Genomic DNA, 27,338 nt, shown 5'->3' on the forward strand with positions numbered 1-27,338 from the left:
CCACGCACAAATACGGCGAGCCCTGGTTGACCGGGGACATCATCGGCTGCACGCTTAACATGGACAAGGGAACGATATATTTTTACAGAAACGGCAGAAGTCTGGGCAGAGCGTTCGAAAATGTGCCGATGGGCGCTGGGATCGCATATTTTCCCACCGTCAGCTTGGCGCTCAATGAGAATTTAACGGCCAACTTCGGCTCCATACCGTTCAGATATCCCGTGAAGGGTTACGAGCCGTTGCAAGCACCGCCAACGAGACAGGTTCGCCAAGCCACGCTTCTCTTCCAGTGGCTCGCGAAGATCATCGAGCTGTTGGAGTATCACAAAAGTGTTGAGAAACAAACTGTTACGTTGGAGGACAAAATGATGAGCACCGAAACGTTCATCATGTGCGTGGCCAGGCCCATGTTTTGTCGAATCGGTCCGCTGCTTACTGTGCCCTACGTCACCGAGACGGTCTTCGTGCCGTTTATGCAGAATCTATGCGATCTGAGCGCAAACGGTTCCACGGCGAGATCCGTGTATTCGGACATTCACAGTGCGCAGCTGCTGATCTGTCTGGATCTGCTGTGGGCGTTTATGGAAGAGCACGAGATCAAAGTGTGTCTGGAGAGTACGGTGCTTCATCTGCTATCCGCCTTTCGGCACGTATCTCTGCTGCTCGAGTATCCGGACCAGTGCAAGAGTCTGATGCTGCTGAACCGGATCTGTCAGCATACCGTCACGCGGCAGCATCTGCTGCGGTATCTGCTGTTCGATCGCGTGCGTTTCGCCAACTTCGTGCACGTGAAACCGCTGGACGAGGGCGGACTGGCGGACGTGGTCGAGAAGGTCTGGTGGGAAACGAACCCTCTGGACCCTTCGGTCGAAGCGAACAAGGCCAGTTATCTGAACGCTTGCGAGCGCATTAAAGCTGCCATTTCTGGTACGATTAAATGTTTAAAGAAATAATTGAGTAATCTTTCAAAATAAAAAAATAATAATTACAATCGCTATTTTCAGAGGTGGAAGCGTTACAAGTCGAGTTGTTAATTATTTTATTAAATAATACCGACGGGACGGCCAAGAGGCCGGCATCTAGGACCATATTTTTGAGGAAGTTCAAACGCTTTGTCCAGGAAAATCTGACAACTAGTCGTGTAAGTATAAGAGATACGCGTGTCAATGAAATATTACGGAAACTCTTATATGCGCGAATCGTCTGCGTGATTATTGAGCAGTTAGCAAACCAGCAGACATTTTACCAATTCTGCAGACACCCTTGCCGATCACATTATGTTGCTTTCACCGACTTCTGGTTGCATTCAGAATTTTATGGGACTCAGAAATTGGAACAAGCCCTGTCTATATACCCTGCAGGTGATAAGGCATTATCGAGAATTTTATATCAGTTGCACTCTTGCAAAAGGAATTGACTCTCTGCCTTAGTAACGTAGACACCTTTAATCTCTCTTTCAAGCTCAATGTTTTGTTTTTATTAAACACAAAAAGCTTATACATATTTATATATATATATATATATATATATATATATATATATATATAATTTTTATATATGTATATTCTTTTGAAAAAAAAAACCGCTTGTAAAAACCGCTTGCTGCTTTTGTGTTGTCGTGTTTGTCACAGCTGCGTAAATGAATGTACTTGAGGCTCTTATAATTCTCCTTTCGTTTTTCTTTTTCAAATGTGAATATACATGTAAGCACTCGCTTCTCATACATGATTATTATTATTCGCAAGTATTATTCAGCGACGTTTAATTTACGTAATAGCCATTTCCTTATAAATTGGAATGGGCAGGGCGTTCTACGATGCGTCAATCAATTACTCTGGAATCGACAGACTTGGTGGTGTGTTAAGCTACTTAAACAAGACATTCAAGAAAGAATTGATAAGACTGCTAGGTCCGGATCATGAGGTGATTGTTGCTATGGAACAACAGCAACAACAGCAGCAACAACAGACCACGGCAGCGTCCGCGACGTCGAATAACGCGTCGGGACCGCTGGTCGACATGCCAGCGGTGGCGATTTACCCTCGCCTGCTTACCGCCAACTTGCCGGCGCTAGCGAGCCAAGGTAGTTCTAGAATACTGCAAAGAATCGGATTCTTTATACATACTACAGAAGATAGGACTCCAATACGTCATGGTGCTGCAGATCCGGCGACCTCATTGTTGGAATTATTAGACGGTATTATCTTGTTCTACCATGTAGCGGCGAGTAATCAAGTGTCCAAAGTGGCGAGTCTGCGCGACAGTATGACCGCGTATGTGAACGCGATCGCTGACACCAAGGCGAAACTCGAGCGTATCGAGTCGATTCTAACAAGCGATCCCGACGCAGAAGCGATTCAGAAAGAACTGCTCCGCGCGACCGACGTGTTCCATAAAAAACTGGCGGAGCAGGCGAGGCACATGGCGTGGATACGAGCCGCCGTATACTCGGAGGAGAAGCAATCACAGTTGGCCTGGTTGCTCAAAGTGGTGACACTAACCCTGCAAACCGCCAGCCAGCAGGGCAACATGTTCAGCTACGTGCCTGATTTCTATCTCGAGACGCTGTTCGATCTGTGTGTCAATCTGCGCGTCCACGTACATCCCACGGCGCCGATCGAGAACATTCCGAATTATCGGGAGATGCTGCGCAATGCCGCCGAGTTTCTGTGCGATCACTTCCTCGATTCGCGCATAGTAAACGCCAATTCCAAAGACGCGTTAGTGCTCATACTCGCTGGCTTCGTGTCGAATCCGATGACGCTTGAGGCGTTGGAGAACGTGCCGCGCGAAATTAGAATCAAGTTCGTGATGAATCTTCTTAAACCGTACGAGAATCGCGCGTGGGCGCAGTCCAACTGGGTCCTCGTCAGATTTTGGCAGGGCAACGGTTTCGCTTACCGATACGAAAAGAGTCCGCATCTTTCGAAGAAAGTCGGTCCAAAGATGGTGCAGCAAGAAGCTATCTCTCTGCCCATAAGTACGTTTTATTTTTTGTTTTTCAAGAGGCACAAGTTTTTGGATTTTGTGCGTTAAGTGATATTTTACATACTTTGTTGCCTTATCGTTTTAGAACCATGTCCATCGGAAGTGTATCAAGCGCACGTAAGAGAGGTACTGTTGGACAATCCTCAGGTGTCCGCGCAATTTTTAAATTCATTGTTGAATCAATTGAATTGGGCGTTTTCCGAGTTTATCAGCATGGTACAAGAGATCCATAACGTTTCGTCGCGACCGGAGCGAGTGTTTATCGAATCGAGACAATTAAAAATCTGTTCTACTTGCTTCGATCTGTCGGTCTCGTTGCTCCGTGTATTAGAAATGATCTGTACGGTGGCTCCAGGCGTTTTCAACGACCCTACACAGTCTTCTAGCGAAAGTCTGCTGGGTAGATTGTGTCAAGTGAGTAAAACAAATTGCATCTTCGTAAGTGATTGACTCAAATCGTACAATCGTGTTGTGATTTTAGTTACTCTGCCAAGTGTTGAACAGGATGAGCTCACAGGCCAATTGTTTTCAACACGTAGTGCAGTTGGATATCCCTGATCTGGATCCCGTAGATCACTTTCCCATGCTGGCGGCTGTTATTGGCGTTCTGTTGGCTCTTCTCGAAAAGGAGATGAAAGATTTTGCAGGCAAGTATCGTAATTGATGCGAAAACACGACGTGCAGTGTGAAAGAAAACCTGAAGTCTCAGTCGTGTTTTTTTTTCTCCTTTCAGCAAATCCAACGCTCGATGTATGCAAAGTCACACGAAGTTTATTGACAGAACCGAGCTTTCAGATCAGTTCTTTGTATTTTGTTCTGGGCGATACTGAGAAAAATGTAGAACCAGTAACGAAATCCGCGGAACCATTTACGAGAACTGTAGAACCGTTTTCACTTACAAAATGTAGGTATTTTTGTTCTGTTGTAAAGTATATTTTTAATCGATAATGAAATACTATCATACGCTACTATCAACTTCAGCTCATATTTTTCACTATTTCTTTGCAGACGAGGCTGATGTGACAGCAGAAGAAATCAGCCGAGTGATAGAGATGATAAAATATCTTGACAACTGTCTCGCGCGTTTACCCGACAGCAAATTAATAGTAGACGACGACAACATTTGCACGATTTGTTATGCGTTTCCGATTGCGGCGACATTTAAGCCCTGCAGTCATCAGACGTGTCGCACTTGTATAGATCATCATTTGCTCAACACCAGGGAATGTTTCTTTTGCAAAGCAATCATAGACAAGGTCGAAGATCTGAGCGGGAACACATTGCATGATTTTGCCGGCCAAGTCGCGACTTCGGAAACGGCTTCCTGACAAGATTATCTCGCAGATTATTATATATACTGAATAAAAAAAAAAAACTTTATTGAATTCCTCGCTGCATCTTCGATGCGTTAAGCATCGAGTTTCTCCTGGCAAAGATACTGTGTAAAATTTTAATTGTGTACGATGATAAGAAAAAAAAATTATCCGTGAAGAATTTAAGATAAATTAAACGCAGAGAGAGAGAGAGAGAGAGAGAGAGACTCTGTGCTTAAAAGGAGTATCAAGGAAAAAACCTTTATTTATAAGTATAATACATATCTACATTATTAATAAGCACATTTTGATGGCAGTAAGTGAAAAGATTATATATAAAATACGTATAACGATATCTGCCTCTTGAAGCAGAAGTTGCTTCACGTGTGAGTCCATCGGTAAAAATTTGCTAATAAAAATTATATATATGTATAATAGTCCTTTCTTTTTAATTGATATGTACATCATCAGTCTTTTTGTTGATATGTCACGTTACATGAGAATAAAACCAACGACTTTCCTAATCTTCTTCCAAGTGTCTAGTCTGCATGAATATTTGTAGAGAGCATGGCACGCTATTGTAATGAATTGTGATGTTTTGTTGTTGTTATCTGTTGCTTACATTTTTGCAATTTCCGTCACTCAAAATGTGATAATGTACGTTCATACTAGTAAAAAAAAAAAAGGAAAATCGAAACACACAGTGCAAAAACTATAAGCAACACTGAACAGACTTATAATATTAAGACTTTATATACGCTTATATGTAATAATATACATAGAATTATAATATATATAATAATATATGTATGTATGTATATATGTATGTATGTATATATAGTATATTATATGAGTATGCATATAATAACTATATTATACTATTTTTGTATACTATATATTATACTATATATTACAAATCCTATATAAATTATCACTACGCACGTATATATCTCACATGCACTTATTGCACAATTCTTAAAGCATATTTAAACGCATAAATTGTCCTTGAGCTGTCTAAAGCCGGTGACCAGTGGCGGTTTAATCGGCGATTTAAACAGGTCGTGAACAGCCTCGACAAAGACGACGCCACACGCGAAACCGCCGAGCACGGTTAAGAGGATCGCGAAAGCAATCAAGAAACGATCTTTGTTCAAATGCAATTCCGGATCCTTGAGAACTACGCTTTGTAACAGGCAGACGCCAGGCAGTACGAAGATAAATATCGCAGACAGAACTCCCATCAAGTTGATGATCTGCGAAATGTCCGGAATCAGAATAGCGATGATCAGCGACATGAGGTACCACACCACCGTGACACCAACTCGGATGCGGATTCGATCTAGGTCCACGTTGAACATTCCAAGAAGTGCATCACGGCCGCAATACAGCACGATGGGATAGGTAGTGAAGCTCTTGATGGCAATGGCGATTATCGCAACAGCCAGGATAACGCTTTTGTCGGTGTAGCCTTGTAGAATATCACTCGGCACATTCCCAGTGCCGAACGTGATATAGCCGTAATAACCGACAATGGTATACGCGCCGAAGCAGATCAGCATGCTTATCACAGCACACAGCGTAAATTTGTTGAGATTACGGTCCTGCATACAGGCGTAAGTTGGTATCGCTGTCATGTGACTCTATATATAAAATAAAACAAATATATATACGCATTGTTGTATACTATACATTTTGTTGTTCTGATGTTTTAGGTGATACATTAAATGACGAGATAAATCAAATTCGTCTCATAAACTAAAAATGTTCGAATACCTGATAAGCAAAGCATATAATAGGCACTATATGCAGTATTTCGTATTTGTTGTCTGGCCAAATTTTTATGACTTTATGCTCGCTGTCGCTTTGATCGGTGAAACTTTTGTAAGCTATCAACCACGTAACATACACGATGGTCACGCAACCGAGAGAGCTCGCGTAACTCAGAACGTCAAGTCTTTTAAAAAAGCATAGCGGCAATACGAACACGGTGCCAGTTAAAACTGTTATAAATGGTCTCGATAAGTACCTGTAAAATCAAATAATTTAAATGTACAAATTAAAAACCTAAAAAACAAGTTTGTAACAAATTTTTTTTCCTATTGCGGTGATTACCAGGTGTGACAATAGTCACGTCCATAATATGTAACAAATACTCGGTCGAACTGATCGCCGACAATGATTAAGAACGTTAAGCAACAGCCAAAACTGTAAAGAACTACAAAGATCCCGCACATTCTAAGCACTTTAGGTCCGCATAGTCCAGCAAATGTATCTTGCATAGTGTTGGTGCGCGTATAATCGCTACAACTGGCTAATATCACTAGTGCGACTGTAATGAATATAAGGAAAAAAATTTGAGCAACTATCGAAGTTCCTACTCCGCCAGCTCTGTCGAAAGCTTGGGGAAAATTTAACAATCCAGCTCCCAGTGTAGCGTTCACGATTAAAAAAATTGTTCCAAAGCTTCCAGCACCTGAAATATAAAACATTTCTTTTCCAGAAAAACTGTTCTGTGGTGTGTATCTCACTGTGATATTTTCCCACTTATGATCTAGTGTGTGTCTATGTACATAATTGATAATATTTTATATAAACCATAGAAATCTTTAAGACATATTCCTGCATTTAATATGAGATTTGTCGTAATTTTTTCATTGTTACGGGCACCTATTACGTACACAGTCGGCTGCGTTCAGCAGAACTCAGCGCTTAGCAAGTGCTTCGCGATTATTGCTTTTCATTGGTATATACTTTCATATTTGCAATATGATTTAAAGTAAGGGACCAATCACAGACAATAAGCGCAAAGCGCATGCTGATGGTATGCTTTTGTTTTTCTGTTCTTTTGTTTTATTACCGTAACCGAGCGCGGAACGATACTTATTTGTATCTGTGCGCACTGCGCAGTACATATATACTTATAGCACGGAGTGCTTTGTTCAACGACGTACTGACTGCCACTCCCGCCGAAAGCGAAAGTGTTAAAAAAGATCTACAGAAACGTGTAAGATAATACTCTGTTATACACAAAAGAATGCTAATTATGTTGCATTACGTACCTTTTCGAGTTTCATTATTGCGCGCAGCAGAAGGACTCGGTGCAGTCGACAAAACCACATCTGTAACCATATGGTCAGATTCACCTGTCAGGTAATCCATATTAGCTGTAATCCAATTTAACATTTTATCGAACTGTTGGCTTCACGCTTTGTTCTTATCTTTGAATGTTGCTCCTCCTCCTTTGTAGATCAAAGTCCTCCAGTTTACATATGAGTATGCATGAAACAAAAGTCAGAATTATTGAAATTCAGTAAAAATATACATCTATAAAAAATGTAAGTTTAACCTTTTGCAAAGTGATGAAATAGTTTTTGCCGCTATATTACTAACCTATATAAAACCACGTTGAACTTACATATAGTTGACCTCACAGAGGTAAAGGAGGGAGCATTAAGGGATAGTATAGGCGCGGGGAGTGAAGCCATGGTGCGGGGGGGATTTGACCTCTAAGCAACCTTCAGTCATATTTATTATGGGCCACTAGTACTGCTATCTATCTGATAAGAGCGATATTATTTGAACACATTGACGTTGACGTACTAATCTGTAGTGACAGGAAGAAATTGTGAAAGTTTTTAGTAAAGAGAAAATTAAGAGAAGAAAGAGAGATAAGTAAGACAGAATTAAATTAAAATAAGTCTTCCGCAATCTACAACACATTACATTACATTTAATACTATAGGCTTAAATTTATAGTTAATAATTAACATAACATTAAGCGTTATGGATGTTCCAAACTTAAATTTTATACTTATTTTAGAAAAAAATTAATTATAAAAATGGTGCATTATATAGCAAAAAATTGCCACAATAGGTCATCAGAAAATCTAAACAACAAGAGGAGTTAGAAAAATATGTACAGACAAGATATTTTTATATTGCAAAACAGAATAATATTAATAAAAATTTTTTTTCCCTTACTTTTTTATTTACCTATATTTATTAAATCTTATAAATATGTATAATATTATATCTATAATTACTATTTATTAAAATTAGTTTCTTTTTTGTTAATTTTTTAAGTAAATATGTTTATTACATTTCTTAAAGTATTATTCTATTTTATCTCCGTGATTCTATTGTGCATTATTTCATCGAAGTATTGTGAAATACTAACAGATGGCAGTACTAGTGGCCCATATGAACATGGCTGACTAGGCTTCATCTTTTTTCGACAACGTTCCCGCCTTTACCTCCGTAATTGACCCGCCTGAACTCAGTTTATGGCGCGTTCAGTTTATGTTGTAGTTCGTCATGCTTTCTCGTGGTTTTTCGGGGTTTTTCGGAGTTTTTCGGACTTATACATATTCGTCATTGAATTGCAGAGCATCTACTGGTCAGTTTTTCGTATATTCAATGTTTAACTCTAAAATCATCTTAAGTTTTTTCTTCTGGAGCCATTAAAATGTACAGCATCTTAAGACAAACTCGAAATAATTTTAAATTTCGAGATCAAAATATGAATATCGATCTGAAAAAAAGATGACATGTATAAAAAAAACAGTATTCTTAGTCCTGATACATAAATATCCATTGATGTGATACTGTTGTATACTGTTGATAGTTTTTACAAGTACAAGAAAAGAGTACAGTACAAGAATCAGAGAGATAATAGGTGTTAAATAGTATTAAAAAATAATATAACATATAAACTATCTGCATAAGGGACTGGAGACATCTAAAAAACTAGAAAAAAAGGTTGTTTTATGATTAAGCTATGTTCTCACCAATGTAAAGATTTCTGTCCATTATTTTACATCTTCCTGGGTTCCAGTAGAGCAATTCTCTGTAACTATTTTATATTAACAACAATAATTACATTCAGAAAACTCAACGGTTGAGAGATCATCACTTATGATACGACTATTCTTCAAAACCTGCTATGGTTCCAAAAGTATGATCCAATCATAAGTGATTATCTCTCAACCGTTGTGCAACTGTTGAGTTGTCTGAACACACCCAATTTTGCTATCATTGCGTGGATAAAATAATTTTTTTTTAATAAAAAGAAAAACAATCTTCTATGGCAAGGAACTAATCATTATAAACAATGATCATGACCGTCACGGATCCAGTTTTTTATCAGTACCCAATTTTTGATCAGTTTGTTAAAAAAATATTATAGTAAGGTTTTGGTCATCAAAATTAGTCCGAAAAGAGATATGTACCTATATAGATGTCGGAATAATTATTATGCCAAAATGTTTTCTGGACTAATTTTTATGATTAAAATCTTACTACAATATTTTTTTAACAACTGATTAAAAATGAATTGAATACTGATCAAAAACTGGGTCCATGACGGTATATCTTGAGTATACTTATCATTATTAACTAATATCATTTATAGCCTGCGTTTCAAAATTGGATAATATATGTTGCATACATTATAGATTTTCAATATATTTCTGGTGTGAATATTGGAACGCTGATACGCAGTTTGCAACGTCTGCTTAATCGATTATAGTCGACGATGGTATGTTGACCATGGTCAACTGTAATAGCAAATTGTCACAAATATATTAAGTACTATAAAATAAAATCATTGTTTTTCTGCACTGTCTACTTTTTTTTTGGTATTTCTGATTGTCACAAAAAAGACGTTGTCCACGCGATACAGAGTCCATCAAGTAACATGAATCTTTGTAAAACAATTTGATTAGAGAAGTAAACAATACCTCCAAATGTTAGATATGATGTCTGTACAGTTTAGATAACAATATTTCAGATAACATGCGTCACTGAACAACTCAGCTGATTGACTAATCTAACCTTCACTGTACAATTTAGGATTAGGTTAGGTTAGGTTCCAATTTGCCGGTAATTCCCGATCTGTCGATTTCCACGACCGTCCTGACAGAAGGTATATCCGTCAACGAGAGTAGATAACGAGGAGAACAGACAAACACGCGACAGAGAAGTAAAACAGCAACTTATTTGGCTATGTTTCGACGTGCATTTACGTCGAGTTTTCGCCGTATATCGGTAGGTTGACAGCTCTTACACATCTTCGCGTAACATGGATTTGAAACCTTTTATCTGCATATTTTTCTCAAAATTTCTTTTCCTCTATCGTTCTTCTATTCAATATCGAAAACGTTGTAAGAAAGACTGAGATGGAAAACTACTAAGTTAGAAATAATATTTGATAATTTAAAACTTTTGATGTGTTATACATGTGTATTTTTTACAATTTAAAACTTATCATGTATGTATAGCATAAAACACTAGGACTCTCTCTCTCTTTTGATTTGGTAAGACTAATATAAATCCCTTTACTTAAATCCTTAATCCTGTCTCTCTCCGGAAATATTTTGCGTTCTGTAGATAAATGATAACATTCAAGAAAACCGCAGTGAAAAAGATGAATAAAACCAAACTGTTGCAGTTGCTATCACGATTGTGGAATGGACCTAACGGCGTGCTTGCAGGTAAACAGGCTGAGGAAAGAATGATAACCATTCTCAGAAATAGGTTTCCTAAAGCCGAGGTGATTGAGGTTACTGATGTATCAGGTACAAAAAAAAATCTGTTTTGTATTTTAATATTTATTTTGTGAAATATTTTGAATATTTTATAAATGCTTCCTTGAAAATTTTTATAGTATAATATTTAATCGCAACACTGATACGTATTGCAGGAGGCTGTGGTGCTATGTTTGACATAAATGTGGTTGCCCCAGAATTTAAAGGACTAAACACAGTGAAGCAACATCGAATTATTAATGAGGTAAAAAAGATCATCTTGTATAAGTTGAAAATAATTATCATAAAAGTGTCATATTTTGTAATCAACTCGTTTCACAAACAAGGTTCTCAAGGAGGAGATCAAAGATATGCATGGTCTTCGAATACGTACAAGTGTTCCACAATTGTAAATTTTGATATGACAACTTTGTGTCGCGTTAGTTTCACAAGAGCAATACTTAAATACTGATCTAAATAAGATCGCACAAATCTTGAAGAGATTGACGTTATACACATAGGTATTTTGATATAATTTGTATATAAAAATCTTATGAAATGTTATTAAAAACAACTGTGAATGGAAAATGAGAGAAGAGAAATTACTTAAAATATCAGGGAAACGAAGGATAAAAATGTGACATTATCGGTCGTTTCCCAGTTTCTGTAGTTTCGTAAATTTGCATATTTTTTGATCCACACTTGATTCAAACACGAGAATTTATCCACTAGAATAGTCGAAAATATATTCTAGATTCAATATGATTTTAACAGCAAGTAATCACTCTGTAATAGATTTTAAATTAGAGAAAGATGTGAAGAGGGAGATAAAATGTAATAAAAACTGAATATATATTGCGCAATTACAGAAACTTTATTACAACTTCTTTCTTTTGTGATTTATATGCTGCCATTTTTTTATGTGCACAGAATGAGATTAAAAAATTGTTGCTTTACAATTTGAATTTCATTATGTAGTTGCAACTTGTTGAAATTACAATAATATTCAGGATATATAGTTTTTAAACACTGGTAAAAAATTTGCCGCTATTTTCTTACGTGAATAATAAATTACAAACTATAAATATAGACTATATGTTGTAGTCGAGTTTTCAGTGATTCCGCTATTTCTTGTTTTATTTCTTCACCAGATAGCCCCACACTGGTTCTAATAGGCCGGTATTCGTAGTCTGATTTCTTATATATATTTAAAATTGTTTTAAAATAATTTTAAAATGTTATACAAGACGTTTTCTTGGCTACAGAGTGTCTCAAGAGAAATTTAAGATGATTTCAAATATAAGATTCAACTATGAATATTATAGCCAGATATATTTGAGTCTTAAGCTTATTTTCAGATTATCCTATTCCAATGAAACATAGCTTTCACATAGCATCTTAAATGGGATAAACTTAAGACAATTCAAATAATAGATCAAACCATAAATACCGGTCACAATAGTCCCGTTCGGTGAGAACTTTGCAAGGTAATTACATGATTCAAGCAATAACACACACGATATACATATGTTCACAATGATAAGTATTAAATTATTAAAGGAGAAGGCCAGTAGGAATCTAAACACCGATGTTGATGTGGTATATAAAATAGTTTGTCAATATAAATTTGCTACGTTCCGATCTGAGGTTTAGGTCATTTTTGTTTTTAGATTATTGAATATTTTTTATTCTAAGTGAAGTATAACTTGCATTGTTTGAAAATGATCGAAACGTAGCAAACTTATTTATATAGTTTATTTCAATAAACTATTTTATATAACAACAATATATCGGTATCTGGACTCCTATTATTCTGGATTTCTTTTTTAAATAACTTAAATGTTGGAGCCAATCCTCGATTAATAAATATTAAGTAAAGACACGGCAAAAATACATAATTATATAAATAAAAGATTTATAAATATTTTATTTTAAAATAAATGCACACGGAGCACACACACACTGATATTAAAATATATAGAATACTCTTGAGAAAATATATAAAACTAAAATTATAATTCTAGATTAAGTACGTGAAATAAAATAAATATCTTATTATACAGAGACGTAGTTAAGTTCTATAAACTTATTTAGCTACAGCAGAGAGAAGAATGAGAGCGGTCACAGTCGGTGTTCTCATAGCACGGAATAGAACCATGTCCACAAAAAGTGATTACACATTCTCCTATTGGCCGTGGCCGTGGCCGCTCTCATTCTTCTATCTGGCTACATACTCGCACACTCTCTCGGAAAGCAATAAATATTTTACGCGACAAAGAATCCTAACACAAAAGCTCTCTTTAATTTTTATATATCTTAAAATACTTTATACATCTATTTTTATTTATAATAATTTAGTGTTTGAAAATTTCGCGAATATGCATATGTATATACATCTATTTATATATTCTAGAAAAGGAAGGGACCAGTTTTACCTTCTCCAGATAACTTAATCTTTGAAATTCACCGGTGTAATTCGATCGGTCGATAAAGTTGATGGCGATGTACCGTCCGGGTAAGTTGAAAAGTTGGTAGAATTGATCCTTACTCTCTTATCGCACGGAGACTTATTACGCGGGTTTTTGCACGGGACTAGACTAAAAGTTTAAAAACTAGATTTTCGTCCATGGACTGAGATCGTGTACTCTACTAGGTGAACTGAGAAAAGACCGGATATACCCATGCTGTGCATCGAGAAATTGCAAACGAGTGTTGGTCCCGGCACGCAAGAGATTATCAACCGCACGGAATCTGAGTAAATAAGCTGCGACAATTTTTTACCGCTTTAATCACGGACACAATTTGCGTACCAAGTATGTGTCATTATAGAAATTTACAGATAACCTTTGTATAACGAGGTACTTGAACAACGCGATATTTCGATATATGCGGTTTACAAATTGCGATAAAATGGAGTCTAACCCCGTTTTTTCAATATTGCGCTTACGCGAGCCTCGTATACGCGTGGGGCATTTCTATATAGATCGGAGTATCCGCGTTATACGAGGGTTACAAAAGATTGAATATGTATTTACAGAAGCGCGTAATCGCACAATTACGTTCTGTCAGCTGATTTATTTGGATTATTTTTGCGCGCAATTTCTCTTCGCCTTCCCTCGAGAAAACTTTTCGAGTTGGTTGTCCATGAACTGTCTGACTAGATTTCACTCTCTCGTATCATACTTATATGTTCTCATACATATTCGTATTAAAAAAAAAAAGTAATAATCATAAATTATTAAAATAAGCACAGCCGCACATAATATTCGAATGGGAGTTTCAAAAGTTAATTAATTTGTCAAATGCGATTGAAAAGACGGTTATTAACAGATATGTGACTAGATGAACAACTGAAAAATGAGATTTTACATTTTTTCGTCTTTTAGTGTGGTCTTAACTAAACTTCGCTTGGAACAATGCGAATTTCTTTCTTTTTTCTTAATACGTATGTAATGAGTATAAGTATCCTAAAATATGCGTATCTATAATGTGTGACTATTTATCTATTTAATACTAAATATATGTTTATACTACATTTATATGTGTAAAATAGCTGCTTAAGGGCTTGTTTTTTTTCGTTGTTTTTTTTTTTTTTTTTTTTTTTTTTTTTTTTTTTTAAAAAAAAAAAAAAAATGGAAAAAAAAAAATTTTTTTTTTTTTTTTTTTTTTTTTTTTTTTTTTTTTTTTTTTTTTTTTTGGATTATAGAAAGAAAAGCTAATACAAACGCGCTAATGTGTACAGAGGCACTTTATACATATTTTGCACAAAACTCAATTTCTCTTTACTTGCTTATAGCCAGAGTTTTGGTAAAACTAATAAAAAAAAATTGTTTTTTCAATAAATCTGATAATCTAATTTCTAATTTTTGAAATAAATTCTCTGTGAGTTTATTAATACTAAATGATTGCAAGATACTGGCACTTTTCCCAAAAAAATATATTATCTTACCTATATATTTTGTAAATATAATTTATACATATGTAACCTAAATTATCTTATCTCCGTGTATTGAATTAAAAATTTTAGCGAAATATCTACTGCCAATGAGAAAAACTAATTGAAGAGAAATAGTCGATCAAAAATAAATAAAATTGTAAGCACGTTGATATTTTGAGATTTGTTTGATATACACACATGCAATTTTATTATAAAATTATAATACTACACACTAGTACATACCTGTGTATAGTATCACCTGTGTATATATCAGTATATGGTGTATATGTTTCTTCATTAAGAGATTGGACTAACGGTTATTTAATATGTTCAGTTGATATAAAATATAAAGATACGTATGGCAGCACATTCACGGACTTGTATAATATACAAACGTACAAACTATAATACTGATGGGGAGAACGAATAATAATATTATTATTATTAAAAAGACAATATAAATTATATGCGCATTACGTTATGGAGTAATAATGTATGCATATGTAATCGTAATTTAAAACCAAGATTGCATTTATTAGTGGCCTGCGCACACACATACTTTACTTCGAATAATAGTGCTCTTAATTGTTTTCTTTCGACCGAGCAGAGATAAAAATGAAACGCGATAGATATACACACACAAAATGAAGAATGTGAACTGCTGTGAGAGCCGCTGAGAACGGAAAAACTGGAGAACACTGTTATTTGCCTTTTTTTTTCTCCTTTACCGTCTCTTCGGCTCTGTTAGCGAATATTGCACATAAAAGTCAGTAGAGAGCAATCGTTTCGGGAAATAAACGTTAAAAGAGAGTGACTAAAGTATTATTACACGTATACGTCAAACTAAAATGTAATTGCTTGGCGCATATAATACTGGTATGTATGACTCGAAGGGAAAAGTGAATTGTAAGTAAAAAGGATTAGAAAATGTGTTTCTTGCAAAATAAAACAAATGGAAGACTAAATGACTAAAATTGGTTAGAAACGACTAGAGAAGGACTAGAATCGATTAAAAACTGACTAGAAATGACTAGAAATGACTAGAAAATGACTAGAATTGACTAAGGAATGATTAAAACCTAACTGCAAGGGATAAAAGCAAATAGTAAGTACAAGCAAGTGTTGATATTTTTTTCGAATATTTAAAATATTGAAACTCGAAGCAAAACTTCTCTCGAAATATTCAAGAAACTTCACATAATTTATATAAACTTTTTTTACTTTTTGTCATTTTTGTGCGCACTTTTTACTACACGCGTAAAACTACTTCTATTAAATTGTTTTGCTTATATTTACATTCAAGTTAGTGTTTATAAATACAAAAGATACTATAAGATATTGATAACGCTAGATTTGACTTATATTCTTTGACATTTTAACGTAATGCGCGTACGTATACCACGTAAATTTTCAATACGTAAACTTTTTGCGCGTTGATTTCTTTTTTTATTACACATTTCTTGTCAGACTTCTTCTATATAGCACATATCCCTAAGTAAACGACAAGTATCATAGAAAGTAAAATACTTTTTTTTTTGACTAGATTAATAGAATTTAATTAAATAAATACGCGAAACTATATATTAAATTTGATTTTGCGTTGTACTTTGTTAGCTCTTGCACTTTTTCAAAGTTGTGAAAAATAGTCACACATACACTTAACCATAATTTAAAACTAAGTTGCTCTTATCGCGTCAGGTTGAATCGTACTTAAATTATATAAACTTACATAATAAAAAAACGCTCGGTTGAGAAAATTTTCATTATCTGTAGCATTCAGTCAATTATTTTAAAGATAAACAATCTTGGAATTCGTATTACAAACCTTTTGTAGTGTTTTTTTTTATTGCACAATGAGGAATATTTTCATAAACTAAAATTTTTGCAATAATGCGATCATACATATCTAAAAAACTAAACAATCAATTAACACTCTCTCAAGGAGTCTAAATTTGTAATTTTATGACAAACATCTTTTTTTAATAAAACATCCCTTTTTCTGTTTTTGAATTCGATTCTCGAGGAGTTTGTTTATGTTCTTCTACATTTATTATTTGAATTATAATTTATTATTTTTCATTAATGTTGATGTATTTGTAGGTACGTAAAAGGAATGTTGTGAGAAAAAAAATAGAAAAAGTTTAAATTTAAGATTTAAATCAAATACAAAAAAGAATTGAAAATTTTAGGTGTGGTGAGAGTTTGCGCGGAGCTTTATTTTTATCATGAAATCCATATTATTTTGATCACTTGGTTTTTTAAATTTTATTGAATTATTATTTTATTGAATTTTATGTAAATATTTTATTAACTGTAAATATTTATACATAACATTAATATATAAGTGATCTTATATGTTATATATTTAAAAATCAATATTACATTAATATTTATGTATATGTGTGTGTGTAAACACATTTTTTATATGTGTATGTAAACACATATTTTATATGTTTACACACACACATATACATAAATATTAATATTTATATAATTACATTTAATTAATATTTATATGCTTATATGTTTTTATATAAATATTAATATCAAAATTAATATTTATGTTTATACATGTTTGTACATATAATTATTAACATTAGATCACTAGAAAATTGCATTATCGCAAGTTCTTGAAATATTCCTCCAAGTGCTAAAAAAACAACGTAATGATAACGTACCGCTTGTTCAACTAAACAGATTGTTCAATTGAGATTCGACGTTGTCCACCGGTGATTTTCACTGCGGAAAGTCTTCAGGGTCTTCATAGATCTTGAGTCCAATTCTATAAGTAAAAGCATTGTAACTCGTCAATCGTAACGCGCTTGTGCGTGTCTCGTGTGGACACTTCAATATTTTATTAATTAAAAATCTTAAAACTTTGCTATATTTTCTTTATTTAAATTCAAAATTATTTTAAATCAAGTTTTTTTTTTATTGCAATGTAATTGTATTTGCGAATACACACAATTCTGCAGCATTATCTCACGTAAAGCCGTAACAATCGATAGATATAGATTATTATTTTTTATACTTACCGGAAAAACGATGGTGATGTATTTTGATTCGATCACCGATCATGTATTTGAGTATCGGTTGAAGTCATCGAAAAAGGTTTTAATAGATTTGTTGATCAAACAAAATTTTTTTTTTCATGTTGTTAGTCATGTTTCTTTTTTCTAATATTGTGGTTTTATAGGCTAAAAATTGTGATGTTATCTTCAGATTTTTTTTTCTGAATTCTTTTTCCTCTATCGTCACCGGTGTTGTCATCGATCGTTTTCGATATGTGGTTCGATGTAAGTGTGGGAAATTAAAATGAAAATTTTCCAGCGCAAAAATGCGATTATTATATCTTCACCGAGCGTGTTATCTGAATACTGGTTGTACTTTGGATATCAGTACTCTATTTGTGTTCCTCTCTTTCTCCCCTTCTTTTATCTCTCCCGCCTTCTCTTTTTCTCGTCCCTCTCTTCCTCGTTTTCAAACATTTGCGTTGTTCCATACATTACATTTACTTTTATAGCGTATTTATTTCTCTATGTGCATCTGTTTGCCTTACAGACTTCGGTTTTTACTGTTTTTGTTGTGGAAATGAAGGACGAAGTCAAGAATGAAGCTGACAACCGCAAGATATATCGACGTCATGATAGTCGAAGAGACGTCTTTTGGTGTTTAATGCCCACACAGGTGTCCAATGTTGGACAATATTGTGTACTTACAGCGATTGTCGAGCCATTATCCGTCCTCCCTCATCTTCCATTCCACAGTGTTTGGCACTTTGTCGCAAGGACAAACGATGTCCTTTCCATTCTCCATCTCCAGGAATGCTTCTCCCAGCTATATAGGTCAGCAGTGTCTTGCGGTGTTCGTTCTTTGCGCTTTTTCACAAGTGGCAGTTCTCGATCCTGGTCCTTCAGGCGTCCTTTTATCTGAGAATCGATGTGATCGGAATTTCGATACGGCGCGAGGCCGATTCGGATGAGCCGGGCAGAAGATCGCGGAACCCTCGGAGGTTCGAGTCATGCTTGTCACCGGGCGGGCGGGCGTGCGAACCGTGGAGATGAAGAGGAAGAGACTCGACGACTGTGTTACGTGCGAAGCGAGAGAAAGAGAGGAGAGTCGAACAGGGGGAAGCCTCCGAGGGTCACGCAACCACACAATCACACGTTCGGTGGCAAACTAAGCCTAACTTCCCTCGTGGCGGTTTTATACGCGTGTTCTCTCGTTCCACCACATTTTACTCATCCCCACCTTGCCGACTCTCAACGTGCCCTCGATCCTGTTCCAGCTTCACGGGGTGACTCGTGCCTGTCGCCATCTCGCGCCAATCGAACAAGCTTGTCGTTCTCCCACTACACGCGCCTGCTGGCATCGGGAGGGTTGCGGCGGGTGTCTCGTGGGAAAGGGTACGTCCCACGTCGGGCACCCCCACCCACCCGCTCCAAAAACCCGATTCGGTACTCCTCGCCAAGATCACCTACGTCCTGTCGCCGTACCCCACTATGCCTCGTTGGCCTCCCACTACGAACAACGGCGCATCCTGTGGTTTGCGCGTCGTCGAACCGACAGACAAGCCTCCGGTGTCACGCTATTGGTGGCAGCGGGATAAAACCCCTTGCTCTCTCTCTCTCTCTCTCTTTATCTCTCTCTCTCTCTCTTTCTGCGTCCTCCTCTCGCCATTTTCTCTCTCGTTCTTGTTCACGTTATTTGCGAATAACGATGACGAATAACGCGGCTGTGACGTCCGCGAAACAATCGCGTTAGCACTCAGAGATTCAAGTTTGAAAAAAAAAAAATTCTCCATCGGTTTTCCTCCGCAACTGGTAATCGTATGTGTTTTGACGGTTGACTAATTAATTCCCCCCTCGCATGAGTGAACGTTACGCTCCATTTGTGCACACTACTTATCGCTCGTATGTGCGCTTTCGTCCGTTACGATGCACAATAAAGTTTAGTTTCCCGTTAATTCGATCGCTGATGAGGGGGGGGGGGGGGGGCGGGAATAACGAAACGGCTTCATGAAAATTGTTAGTTAAGGTGTTCGTTCGAACCGTCGCTCTCTCGTCAGATCTAATCTCTCATATCGAAGATAAGAAGACTGCTGGTACAAAGAGAGCTTCGGTATTACGGGGTTTAGGAAATTTCTTTCAGGTAGAGGGTTGAAGGCTCCAAAAAAATCGGATAATATCTAACGTATTTTCGTTAAACTGATATTTTGCGTAATCGCATTCTCGATCTATGATAATAACGGTGATAAAGAAAAACCGTATTTACGCGCGTGTACACCTCGTTTGCCTAAAAAGAAGTCTTCAGGGAGACCGCCGTTGGCGGCTCTCCTCTCGGTAGTCACGCAGACCGCGGAGTGTTTTCGCGTTGCGGAAGGAACGACAACAGCTGCATGGCAAATAGGCGCGTGTAGTAATAATAGTCCCGACAAAAATTGTTCGACACGCGAGAGAGGGTTCCTTCGACCAACCGGGGTGGACAGTAGGTGGTAAGACCGGGATTACGCAGGAAACGCACCGAGTGCCTCATTGGGGTTTTAGGGGGTGATAGGTGCAATTTTCATGCCCTAATTATAACGTCGGGAAATTTTCGCAACGACCGTCTCGCGAAAAACACATGTCGCGTATCCTTTTACCTGTTCGTGGGAATTCAACGATGCGATTTTAATATTTTTTACATGTAGATTTTCTAATTATGTAATAATATTTTAGATCTTCTTCAATAGTTCTCTTTTAACACGTGGATCTCTGTTTTCGATTATTGTTAGCGCATTCTTTCAAATCGGCAATTTTTTTTTATTACAAAAACTAAACTTTTATACGTAAAACAAATCTTTTCTTTACTTTTTTAAGATGTTTTTTTAATTTAAATTTTACTCTTTTAAATCACACTATGTGTGTATATTTATTTTTCACAAATCAATAATGTAATGTGTTTTTTTGCGATTGATTAATAAATAAAAAAACAGCGTCGTTTAACCTCCGCGATTCGCGGGAATGTTAAAGTATCAAACAGTCTGAAACTGCCATTCGGCAGTGCGCGAAGGAAAAATGATTTACTCTGTGCAGGGTTGTACAATAATGATCGAGAGAAGAGAGGGGGGAGCATCGCGCGCGCGAGAGAGATATGCGCGGCACGCGCCGTGATTTTGTAGCAAAGGGTGCGAAACGTTGTTCAATCTGGCGTGCTGCGGCGGGGCCGCAAAGCCCTCGTGAATTCACGGACCGTTGAACACGGACCGAGGTACGAGAGAAAGAGAGACATAAGGCACGTTGTTTTGCTGCTGCAGGGTGGCGTGTAGATAGATTTATGACCGTGCACGTACTTTCCTCGTGTACTCGATAGAAAAAAGACGCGCGTTTTGTTCGCTCGTATCTCGCGAGAGGTGTAAGTCGCAAAGAGAAATCAATCGTGGAATAATCAACAAAATTTTCGCAATTTTTTAAAAAAAGAATAAAACGCAATTCTCCAGGTCTGTCTCTGTCATACGACACTTTTTTTTATTCACTTTAATGTAAATGCTACGGGAAAACTTTCGAAATTGGTGTGCGCACACGTACGTAAACAAATAGATTTTGAACGCGACAGGCCTTCTCGCGTTTAAAGTAATGAGTCGCGCGTGCCGAAATCGTCAATTGTGCGAGATGCAGAGGCACGGGACACAATCGACAGTTTATTGTTACCTCGTAGGGGGCGAAGGGTGAGAGCTTTTCGACGAGGGATCAGTGACGTTTCGCGAAGGGACGAGTGAATTCGATTCGGAACCGGGGAATTCTATAATTCGTAGCCCCCGAACGCGCGGCACGCGTCGAGATCTGCCGCGTGTGTCGCGTCGCGTAGGTAACACGGAGACGGCCATAGAAAGGCATCTAAATCCCCATGTGGCAAATGGGAGCGTCTGGTCTCGATTCCGACGATCGTAATAAAATTCATGGACGAGTCGGAATTTCGATCGTCGCTCTTCGACGATGTTTGTCGGAGGAGGGACGTGTGTCAATGACGCGCTAATGTGGCTGCGTCGTCGAAATTGGATCGCAAACGTTAATGTCGGAACGAATGTCTTTTCTCGCGACGTTTGAAATTACCAGCGTCTTTCTTCAAAGAGACAATAAAGAGAGAATAATCCTGACTAATTTAATACAACTCGCTCGAAAAGTGACTGTTCAACTTCATGATGTTCATTTTAAACATTAAGCCGCGCTTTTATTACACCGACGCGCATCACGGATATCTTGAAAGTATTTTTAATTTCGGTACGGTCTCAATTTTTTTATCTTTGGAGAAATAAATAATGTAACAACGGCAATATACAATATATTTAATGACAAAATGTTTAATTGATCGACTTTTGAAAAAAAAAATCGTCACAATTGTTAACGCTCGCTAATACTCGCACCTGTCTCCTCACCCGTTTCTTTATCGTCATTCATTAGCCAGTCGATGATTTCGCTAATTGTAAGTCGTCTCGTCAACGCACATCGGCGGGAGAACATGCGGGTTTTAACATTGGCATTCACGGCCGATTTGCGACGATTCAAGGTTTCGCGTAATATTCAGTGACAAACCCACATATATAACTGACTCAAGGTTGTGATAACATTCATCCTCGGCTACACGCCGACCTTCTCGTCCGAACTTTCGGAATTTACCGACACGTATTTTAAGTATCTACTTGACCTGGTTTTCGCGATTCGCTGAGAAATTTGTGATTTTTGAGGAAAATTTGCGATCGCGCAATTCGAGATTTCCATCGGCAACAAAAACTGTTTTTATTTTTGAGAGAGTGTTTTCTATTATGAGTAAAACGCAACTTTGTGTGTCGAAATTAGAGATTAAATTAAATACTAAATTATACTTGTATCACAGAAGAGGGGATCGAAAATTAAAACGGGCACAGAAAACGGTTGCAATTGTGACCTTCGGCCAAATGAAGTCGAAGATTAAAGGAGAAGAGCGCGGGATCCGCTTTTTGAAACCTAAACATAGACGAGTAGATATACCGGCCAATTTAGGTTTAGTGTGGCTGTGATAAATGAGTCCATTATGTGGCTAGACCTGTAATTAACTTGTGCTTCGGATTAATGTGCATTCTCGAGGCAGATGTCGTAGGTTTTAGGTCGTAATCTTTTAAGTCTCCCCCTGGATTTATTCTTTATTAGTTTTGCGACCGAGAAAATCATCATTTATGTTTAACTAATCGTTATTATAATAAATATCTGTTAGGTTCGGTAATTTTGATTTATAAATTATTGCTCGTGTGTGTGCAAATTTCCAATAATTTCGAGCGTGATGACATCTGTTGAAAGGAAAAAAAAAACCAATAAAGAGCCGCACGGTACTGCAAGTGGACTAAATGCGCATCAATCGATCGGGATAAAGTAATCCATAGACCTTATCTCTTCACTGCATAACGCGCGTCGACAGATGTGACCCGCAAATGCTATTACAAACCGCACTAATACACGCACGTGTACACCTACGTCTATTATCTAGCTTCGCTGCATGCTGCTAGTACTTTATTAGCTTTCAAAGTTACGTTACAAATTTTTAATTAATATACTTACTTCTCTGTTTCTCTTCTCTTTCTTCCCACGGTATTGCTCTTCTAGTATAAAAAATGTTTCCCACAAATTCTGCAGTTTTGATATACTTCCTGTGCGTGTGTATTTGAAAAGTATTATGTCAGAGGAATATCGCGTAAAAACAACTTAGCGAATTTTGTGGCAAGAGAGTGTACCGCCGTAATGCCGGTATTGTTATTTAAAACTCGCAGAGTCATTCGAGATACCGGATACTTTGGCAAGAAAATTCGTCGGTATTTTCTACGTTGACGACCATCGAAAACTTCTCGCAGCTGCGAGGCGGTCGCGTGCTCCGTACGTAACTTAATCCTCCGAAACGAATATCTGCGATACGGTTTAATTAGCTAAGTATGCCTGCGGCGGGACACCATTACACCGCACTTTACTATGCCATAGGGCGATATTCTCGTCCTCAAGACAAACAACCGGTTTCTCTTCTGAAAGGGTGGCTCGCAAACGCACAAAATCTCCAGTCACGCTACGAAATGGAATAAACGTTATTGATACGAGCGCTTTAGCTTCAGGTTGCGCGAGGAAGGGAGGACACGGGAGGCTGCCCTACAGGGGTGCTTACCACTCTGCTGGTAAGACGTCAAGAGTAAATTGGATGAGACAGAGGGGAGGAGGGGCACGAAAAATTCTCATACGGATCCAAGAATAGAAAAGAGAAATTGGATATAAAAGCGCTGTCATTTATCACTTGCTCGATTGTTCGCGCGAATCGCTGTTAAAAGTGCCGTTACATTGTACAGAAAAAAAACATTTCGATTTACTTTGCGATCGACGCGAAAAAATAAATTCAAAATTGATAAAGGTGTAAAATAACAGAAACAGAGAAATTTTGTTGAATTATAAACTTGTTCTTTAATAAAATAAACAAAAGTAATATCTCGCGGTTTTATTGCGACATTATAGTCGTTCCACGCAGTTGAGACGACACGACGACACGCGAAGCAAGTCATTCGGACATCTGCTTCCTGCGGCTCTTTCACGTGTGTCAATGAAATAAAAAAAAATTTATATATAATTGCGCTCGATCGGCCGTTGGATTCTTTAATCGAGAGCGATAAATCTAGCGTTCGGGGGGCCACGTAAGCCACATGTGGGCCTGTGTCGCGGCGTTATTATTAGACGTGGTATCGCAACCGTTATTGAATTTGTTCTTCAGGAATTCGATGAATTATCGCGCCGTACCGGGACGAAAACGCGCGATCGGAATTGATTACCATCATCATCACAAGCTTAAATGCGAAGCTATCCCGCCGACACCGTTACCATCCCTCTCCTCCGGAATGATGAATCGGACGACGCTCGATTCTCATCGTCTGACGTCTCAATTTCCGCAACTCCGCTGTGTGCGGAAGTTCAATTAACAGCTTAACAAGCGGGGAAAACAAAACTTGAGCAGTTTTAATTCGTCTTAAAGAATACACGCGCGCGATATATTATCCCTCTCGCAATACTCGTACGAAAAGAGGTGATTTTTTTTTTCTAAGTTACAGTTTTGTTCGGTTTTATTAATTAATTAAAAGTGCTGTGCTGCGTTTCGCGTCGAGTGACATTTCTCACGAACAGGTGGTGATCAGGGGGAACGGAAAGAATCGCGCGCGCTTGTTCGAGAGCGAAGTGGCTGCTTTTGTTTCGTCCCGGCGTACTTGCGTTCGTGTAAGGGCACGTCGTTCGTTTCAACGGTAAAACATTACAAAGGCTCGCTCTCTCTCTCTCTCTCTCTGTCTCTCTCTGTGATAACAGTCTCTCGGACGTGCGAACGGACGCGATCACGGAGTGCTCTTTATTGTTATCTATCGTGGGGAGGCACAATCGCGCGATGCGATCTCGCGATAACAAAGAACTCGGTGTCTATTAATTACCGACGATTTTACGCCTCGTTCTCGATGGGAACTGCAACATCGAGTGGTTCTTTCAGTGAGAACCGTCGAAACTTAAAGATTGATTTTATTACGTAATTCTTGTAGGCGTGCAACATAACGTTCTTGGAAGCACTCATCTTTTTTTCTCACTCGACGACCATTAGAAAAATAACGCGCGGTGCGTTAAAGCGCAAAATTCCTATACATGTGTGTATGTGTGCGCGGGAACGAGTTTTTGCACAACACAAGTGTTTCAATTTTCCTCACAGCGCCGGTATTTTCCCTCCGGTGTTTTCACCCTACACATATTTGCCAATACGATACGGTCGCGCAGAATCAAGATTCACAGACAATCAAGACAATGGACTTGAATAATTGATGAGGACGCGGCGTTCTTGCTCGGAGAAGTTTACGTTTACGCACGATACACACGTTACGATTAGTTCCTATAGGCCGATATTTATACCTATAATGCAAACTTATATTTTTGTCTCGCATCGCGTAGAAATTTCTACGCTGCACACAAGTGTATCAGGAATCGATACTAGCGACGTACACGTGTGGTCTCTCTTCTTTTCTTTTCATTTAATAGAGTTCAAGTCTAACAAAGGATTGCGCATTGTGTGCTCTCTTGGTTTGAAATTTGTAGAATGTCAGTATGCTGATCACAGAGAATGTTTAAGGGTGGAGACGGCAACAGGTGGACCCTTTATGAGGCCTTGACGATCTCTTTCGCACTCACAATCGCCACCTCCTGCCGATGTGTAACGACACAATGGGTATTGTCGAAAAAAGAGTGTCGAATCGGAAAAAAGAAAAGAGATCTATTCGTCAGAGAAAACTATTTGCCACATGGAAGAAACTTGAAGTTTTTGTAAAACGAGATTCGGAAAAAATCAATTAGTTTCTTTTAAAGGAGATTTACAAAAAAAACCAACTATTACTCATTCAAAATACAATTACTCGTTCAAAAAAGATCTTTGAACTATTTTCGTTTGAAATAATATTTGAACTGTTTTCGATTTGACGTGCGTAACTAAAAGATGTGATTGTATTCGTGGTTGCAAATACGTTACGCGTATTGCCAGTGAAATATTTTATAAAAGTAACGACCACACATGTTACACAATCACTGTAATCATACGTTATTTCCGGCTGAGTTTATTCCATCTCTGTTCCGCCATTTATTCTAATGTTACGTTCGACGTATCCGCGTCGATTCACTTGCACGAGAATCGAAATAATTGCGCGTTCAACGCGCGCACGGCCATATGTCGTTATTTCAATAAATGCCGGAGGCACATACTGAAAAATACGGAAATAGCATAATGCGCACCTTAGTGTCCGACGTCGTTGCGGGAGGTCTATCATTTTCCATGAGAACCCGTAAACGCTTGTCGATGGCGTATGACGCCTTCGTGGGAATTTTTTCAGCGATACGAGTATTAGGCGAGTTTATCGATTTTATTTTCCTACCAAAAAAAGCGTGTGAAAATAATCACGAACGATTCTCTCTGATACTGATTGTTGCCATTTTTATCTCGACGCTGATTGAACGTTTCTAGGATGTGTTTCTCGATTCATGTCGTACATATCAAGACGCACGGTAGTGCCTCTTATACGCAAAATTCATGCGATTGAGAAGTAAGATTTTCATGGAGCAATATCTCAAGAACAACTGAACTGATCACTTTCTTTTTAGTTTACATCGCTTCAGAACAAAACACAAAATAATAAGAGTATTCTTGCGTTTTTTAAAGTCACGTGAAAGGGAAAAGAGAAAAAACATTACATGACTAAAGTAACGTAACTAAATATATATATATAATATATGTAATATATTATACACATATATATACTACTATTATATATTATATAAATAATTTATTATATATTTATAATATTATATCTTATATTGTATTATATTGTATTATATTGTATTATATACAATATATACTACGGTAAAGTCACTGACCCCGGTTATGCGACTGCGCAGATATTACGGATTTTGATTACGGTATATATATAGATACATATATTTATTTATTTATATATATACCGGTAATAATATATATATATATATATATACATATATATATAATAAATAAATATATATA

The 27,338-nt window shown here is 37.3% G+C and overlaps 3 protein-coding genes and 1 long non-coding RNA gene across 13 annotated transcripts in view; 2 read left to right on the top strand and 2 right to left on the bottom strand.

Moving 5' to 3' along the window:
- Nucleotides 1–4,998, top strand: part of LOC109857719 (E3 ubiquitin-protein ligase RNF123) — a 6,354-nt gene extending 1,356 nt beyond the window's left edge. Inside the window, exons 3-10 of one of the 2 annotated variants that reach the window (XM_020434327.1) lie at nt 1–927; nt 1,005–1,141; nt 1,258–1,361; nt 1,806–2,980; nt 3,074–3,402; nt 3,470–3,635; nt 3,722–3,892; nt 3,997–4,998. The exon at nt 1–927 is cut by the window's left edge and continues 57 nt beyond it. In XM_020434327.1, the coding sequence (XP_020289916.1) occupies nt 1–927; nt 1,005–1,141; nt 1,258–1,361; nt 1,806–2,980; nt 3,074–3,402; nt 3,470–3,635; nt 3,722–3,892; nt 3,997–4,316 (3,329 nt within the window). In that variant the 3' untranslated portion in view covers nt 4,317–4,998. The remainder of the gene's footprint in view (nt 928–1,004; nt 1,142–1,257; nt 1,362–1,805; nt 2,981–3,073; nt 3,403–3,469; nt 3,636–3,721; nt 3,893–3,996) is intronic. The other variant, XM_020434328.1, reaches the window with a different exon arrangement.
- Nucleotides 4,999–5,182: 184 nt separating this feature from the next.
- Nucleotides 5,183–7,782, bottom strand: LOC109857712 (putative sodium-coupled neutral amino acid transporter 7). 3 transcript variants are annotated; one of them, XM_020434305.1, is made up of 5 exons: nt 7,692–7,782; nt 7,361–7,557; nt 6,414–6,774; nt 6,075–6,327; nt 5,183–5,941 (listed from the first exon to the last, which is right to left on the bottom strand). In XM_020434305.1, the coding sequence occupies exons 2-5, from the start codon at nt 7,482–7,484 to the stop codon at nt 5,288–5,290; spliced, it is 1,392 nt and encodes a 463-aa protein (XP_020289894.1). In that variant the 5' UTR covers nt 7,485–7,557; nt 7,692–7,782; the 3' UTR covers nt 5,183–5,287. The 3 variants fall into 3 exon arrangements, with proteins under 3 accessions (XP_020289894.1, XP_020289896.1, XP_020289895.1); XM_020434307.1 differs by having other exon boundaries at nt 7,717–7,781; XM_020434306.1 differs by having other exon boundaries at nt 7,648–7,726.
- LOC109857713 (bolA-like protein 3) lies at nt 6,816–11,674 on the top strand. 7 transcript variants are annotated; one of them, XM_020434309.1, is made up of 5 exons: nt 6,816–7,451; nt 10,152–10,346; nt 10,689–10,876; nt 11,002–11,090; nt 11,173–11,674. In XM_020434309.1, exons 3-5 carry the CDS (start codon nt 10,693–10,695, stop codon nt 11,236–11,238), a joined length of 339 nt encoding a protein of 112 aa, XP_020289898.1. In that variant the 5' UTR covers nt 6,816–7,451; nt 10,152–10,346; nt 10,689–10,692; the 3' UTR covers nt 11,239–11,674. The 7 variants fall into 7 exon arrangements, with proteins under 7 accessions (XP_020289898.1, XP_020289904.1, XP_020289903.1 ...); XM_020434315.1 differs by lacking the exon at nt 10,152–10,346 and having other exon boundaries at nt 6,818–7,305; nt 7,388–7,451; nt 10,750–10,876; XM_020434312.1 differs by lacking the exon at nt 6,816–7,451 and adding an exon at nt 7,902–7,973.
- Nucleotides 8,691–10,140, bottom strand: LOC109857714. Its single transcript, XR_002250536.1, has 3 exons — nt 10,040–10,140; nt 9,089–9,153; nt 8,691–8,832 (listed from the first exon to the last, which is right to left on the bottom strand). It is a non-coding gene; the product is annotated as an uncharacterized LOC109857714 (long non-coding RNA).
- Nucleotides 11,675–27,338: the final 15,664 nt, after the last annotated feature.

The sequence above is a fragment of the Pseudomyrmex gracilis genome, unplaced genomic scaffold (assembly GCF_002006095.1).
Source record: "Pseudomyrmex gracilis isolate BER0280 unplaced genomic scaffold, ASM200609v1 scaffold_169, whole genome shotgun sequence".
Classification (NCBI taxonomy): Eukaryota; Metazoa; Arthropoda; class Insecta; order Hymenoptera; family Formicidae; genus Pseudomyrmex; species Pseudomyrmex gracilis.

Coding starts and splice junctions, on each gene's coding strand:
- LOC109857712 (XM_020434305.1), bottom strand. CDS start 7,484: ATGTTAAATTGGATTACAGCTAATATGGATTACCTGACAGGTGAATCT. Junction 6,775..7,360: donor CAATAATGAAACTCGAAAAG/GTACGTAATGCA, acceptor TTTATATTTCAG/GTGCTGGAAGCTTTGGAACA. Junction 6,328..6,413: donor CGTGACTATTGTCACACCTG/GTAATCACCGCA, acceptor TTGATTTTACAG/GTACTTATCGAGACCATTTA.
- LOC109857713 (XM_020434309.1), top strand. CDS start 10,693: ATGATAACATTCAAGAAAACCGCAGTGAAAAAGATGAATAAAACCAAA. Junction 10,877..11,001: donor TGAGGTTACTGATGTATCAG/GTACAAAAAAAA, acceptor TACGTATTGCAG/GAGGCTGTGGTGCTATGTTT. Junction 11,091..11,172: donor AACATCGAATTATTAATGAG/GTAAAAAAGATC, acceptor TTCACAAACAAG/GTTCTCAAGGAGGAGATCAA.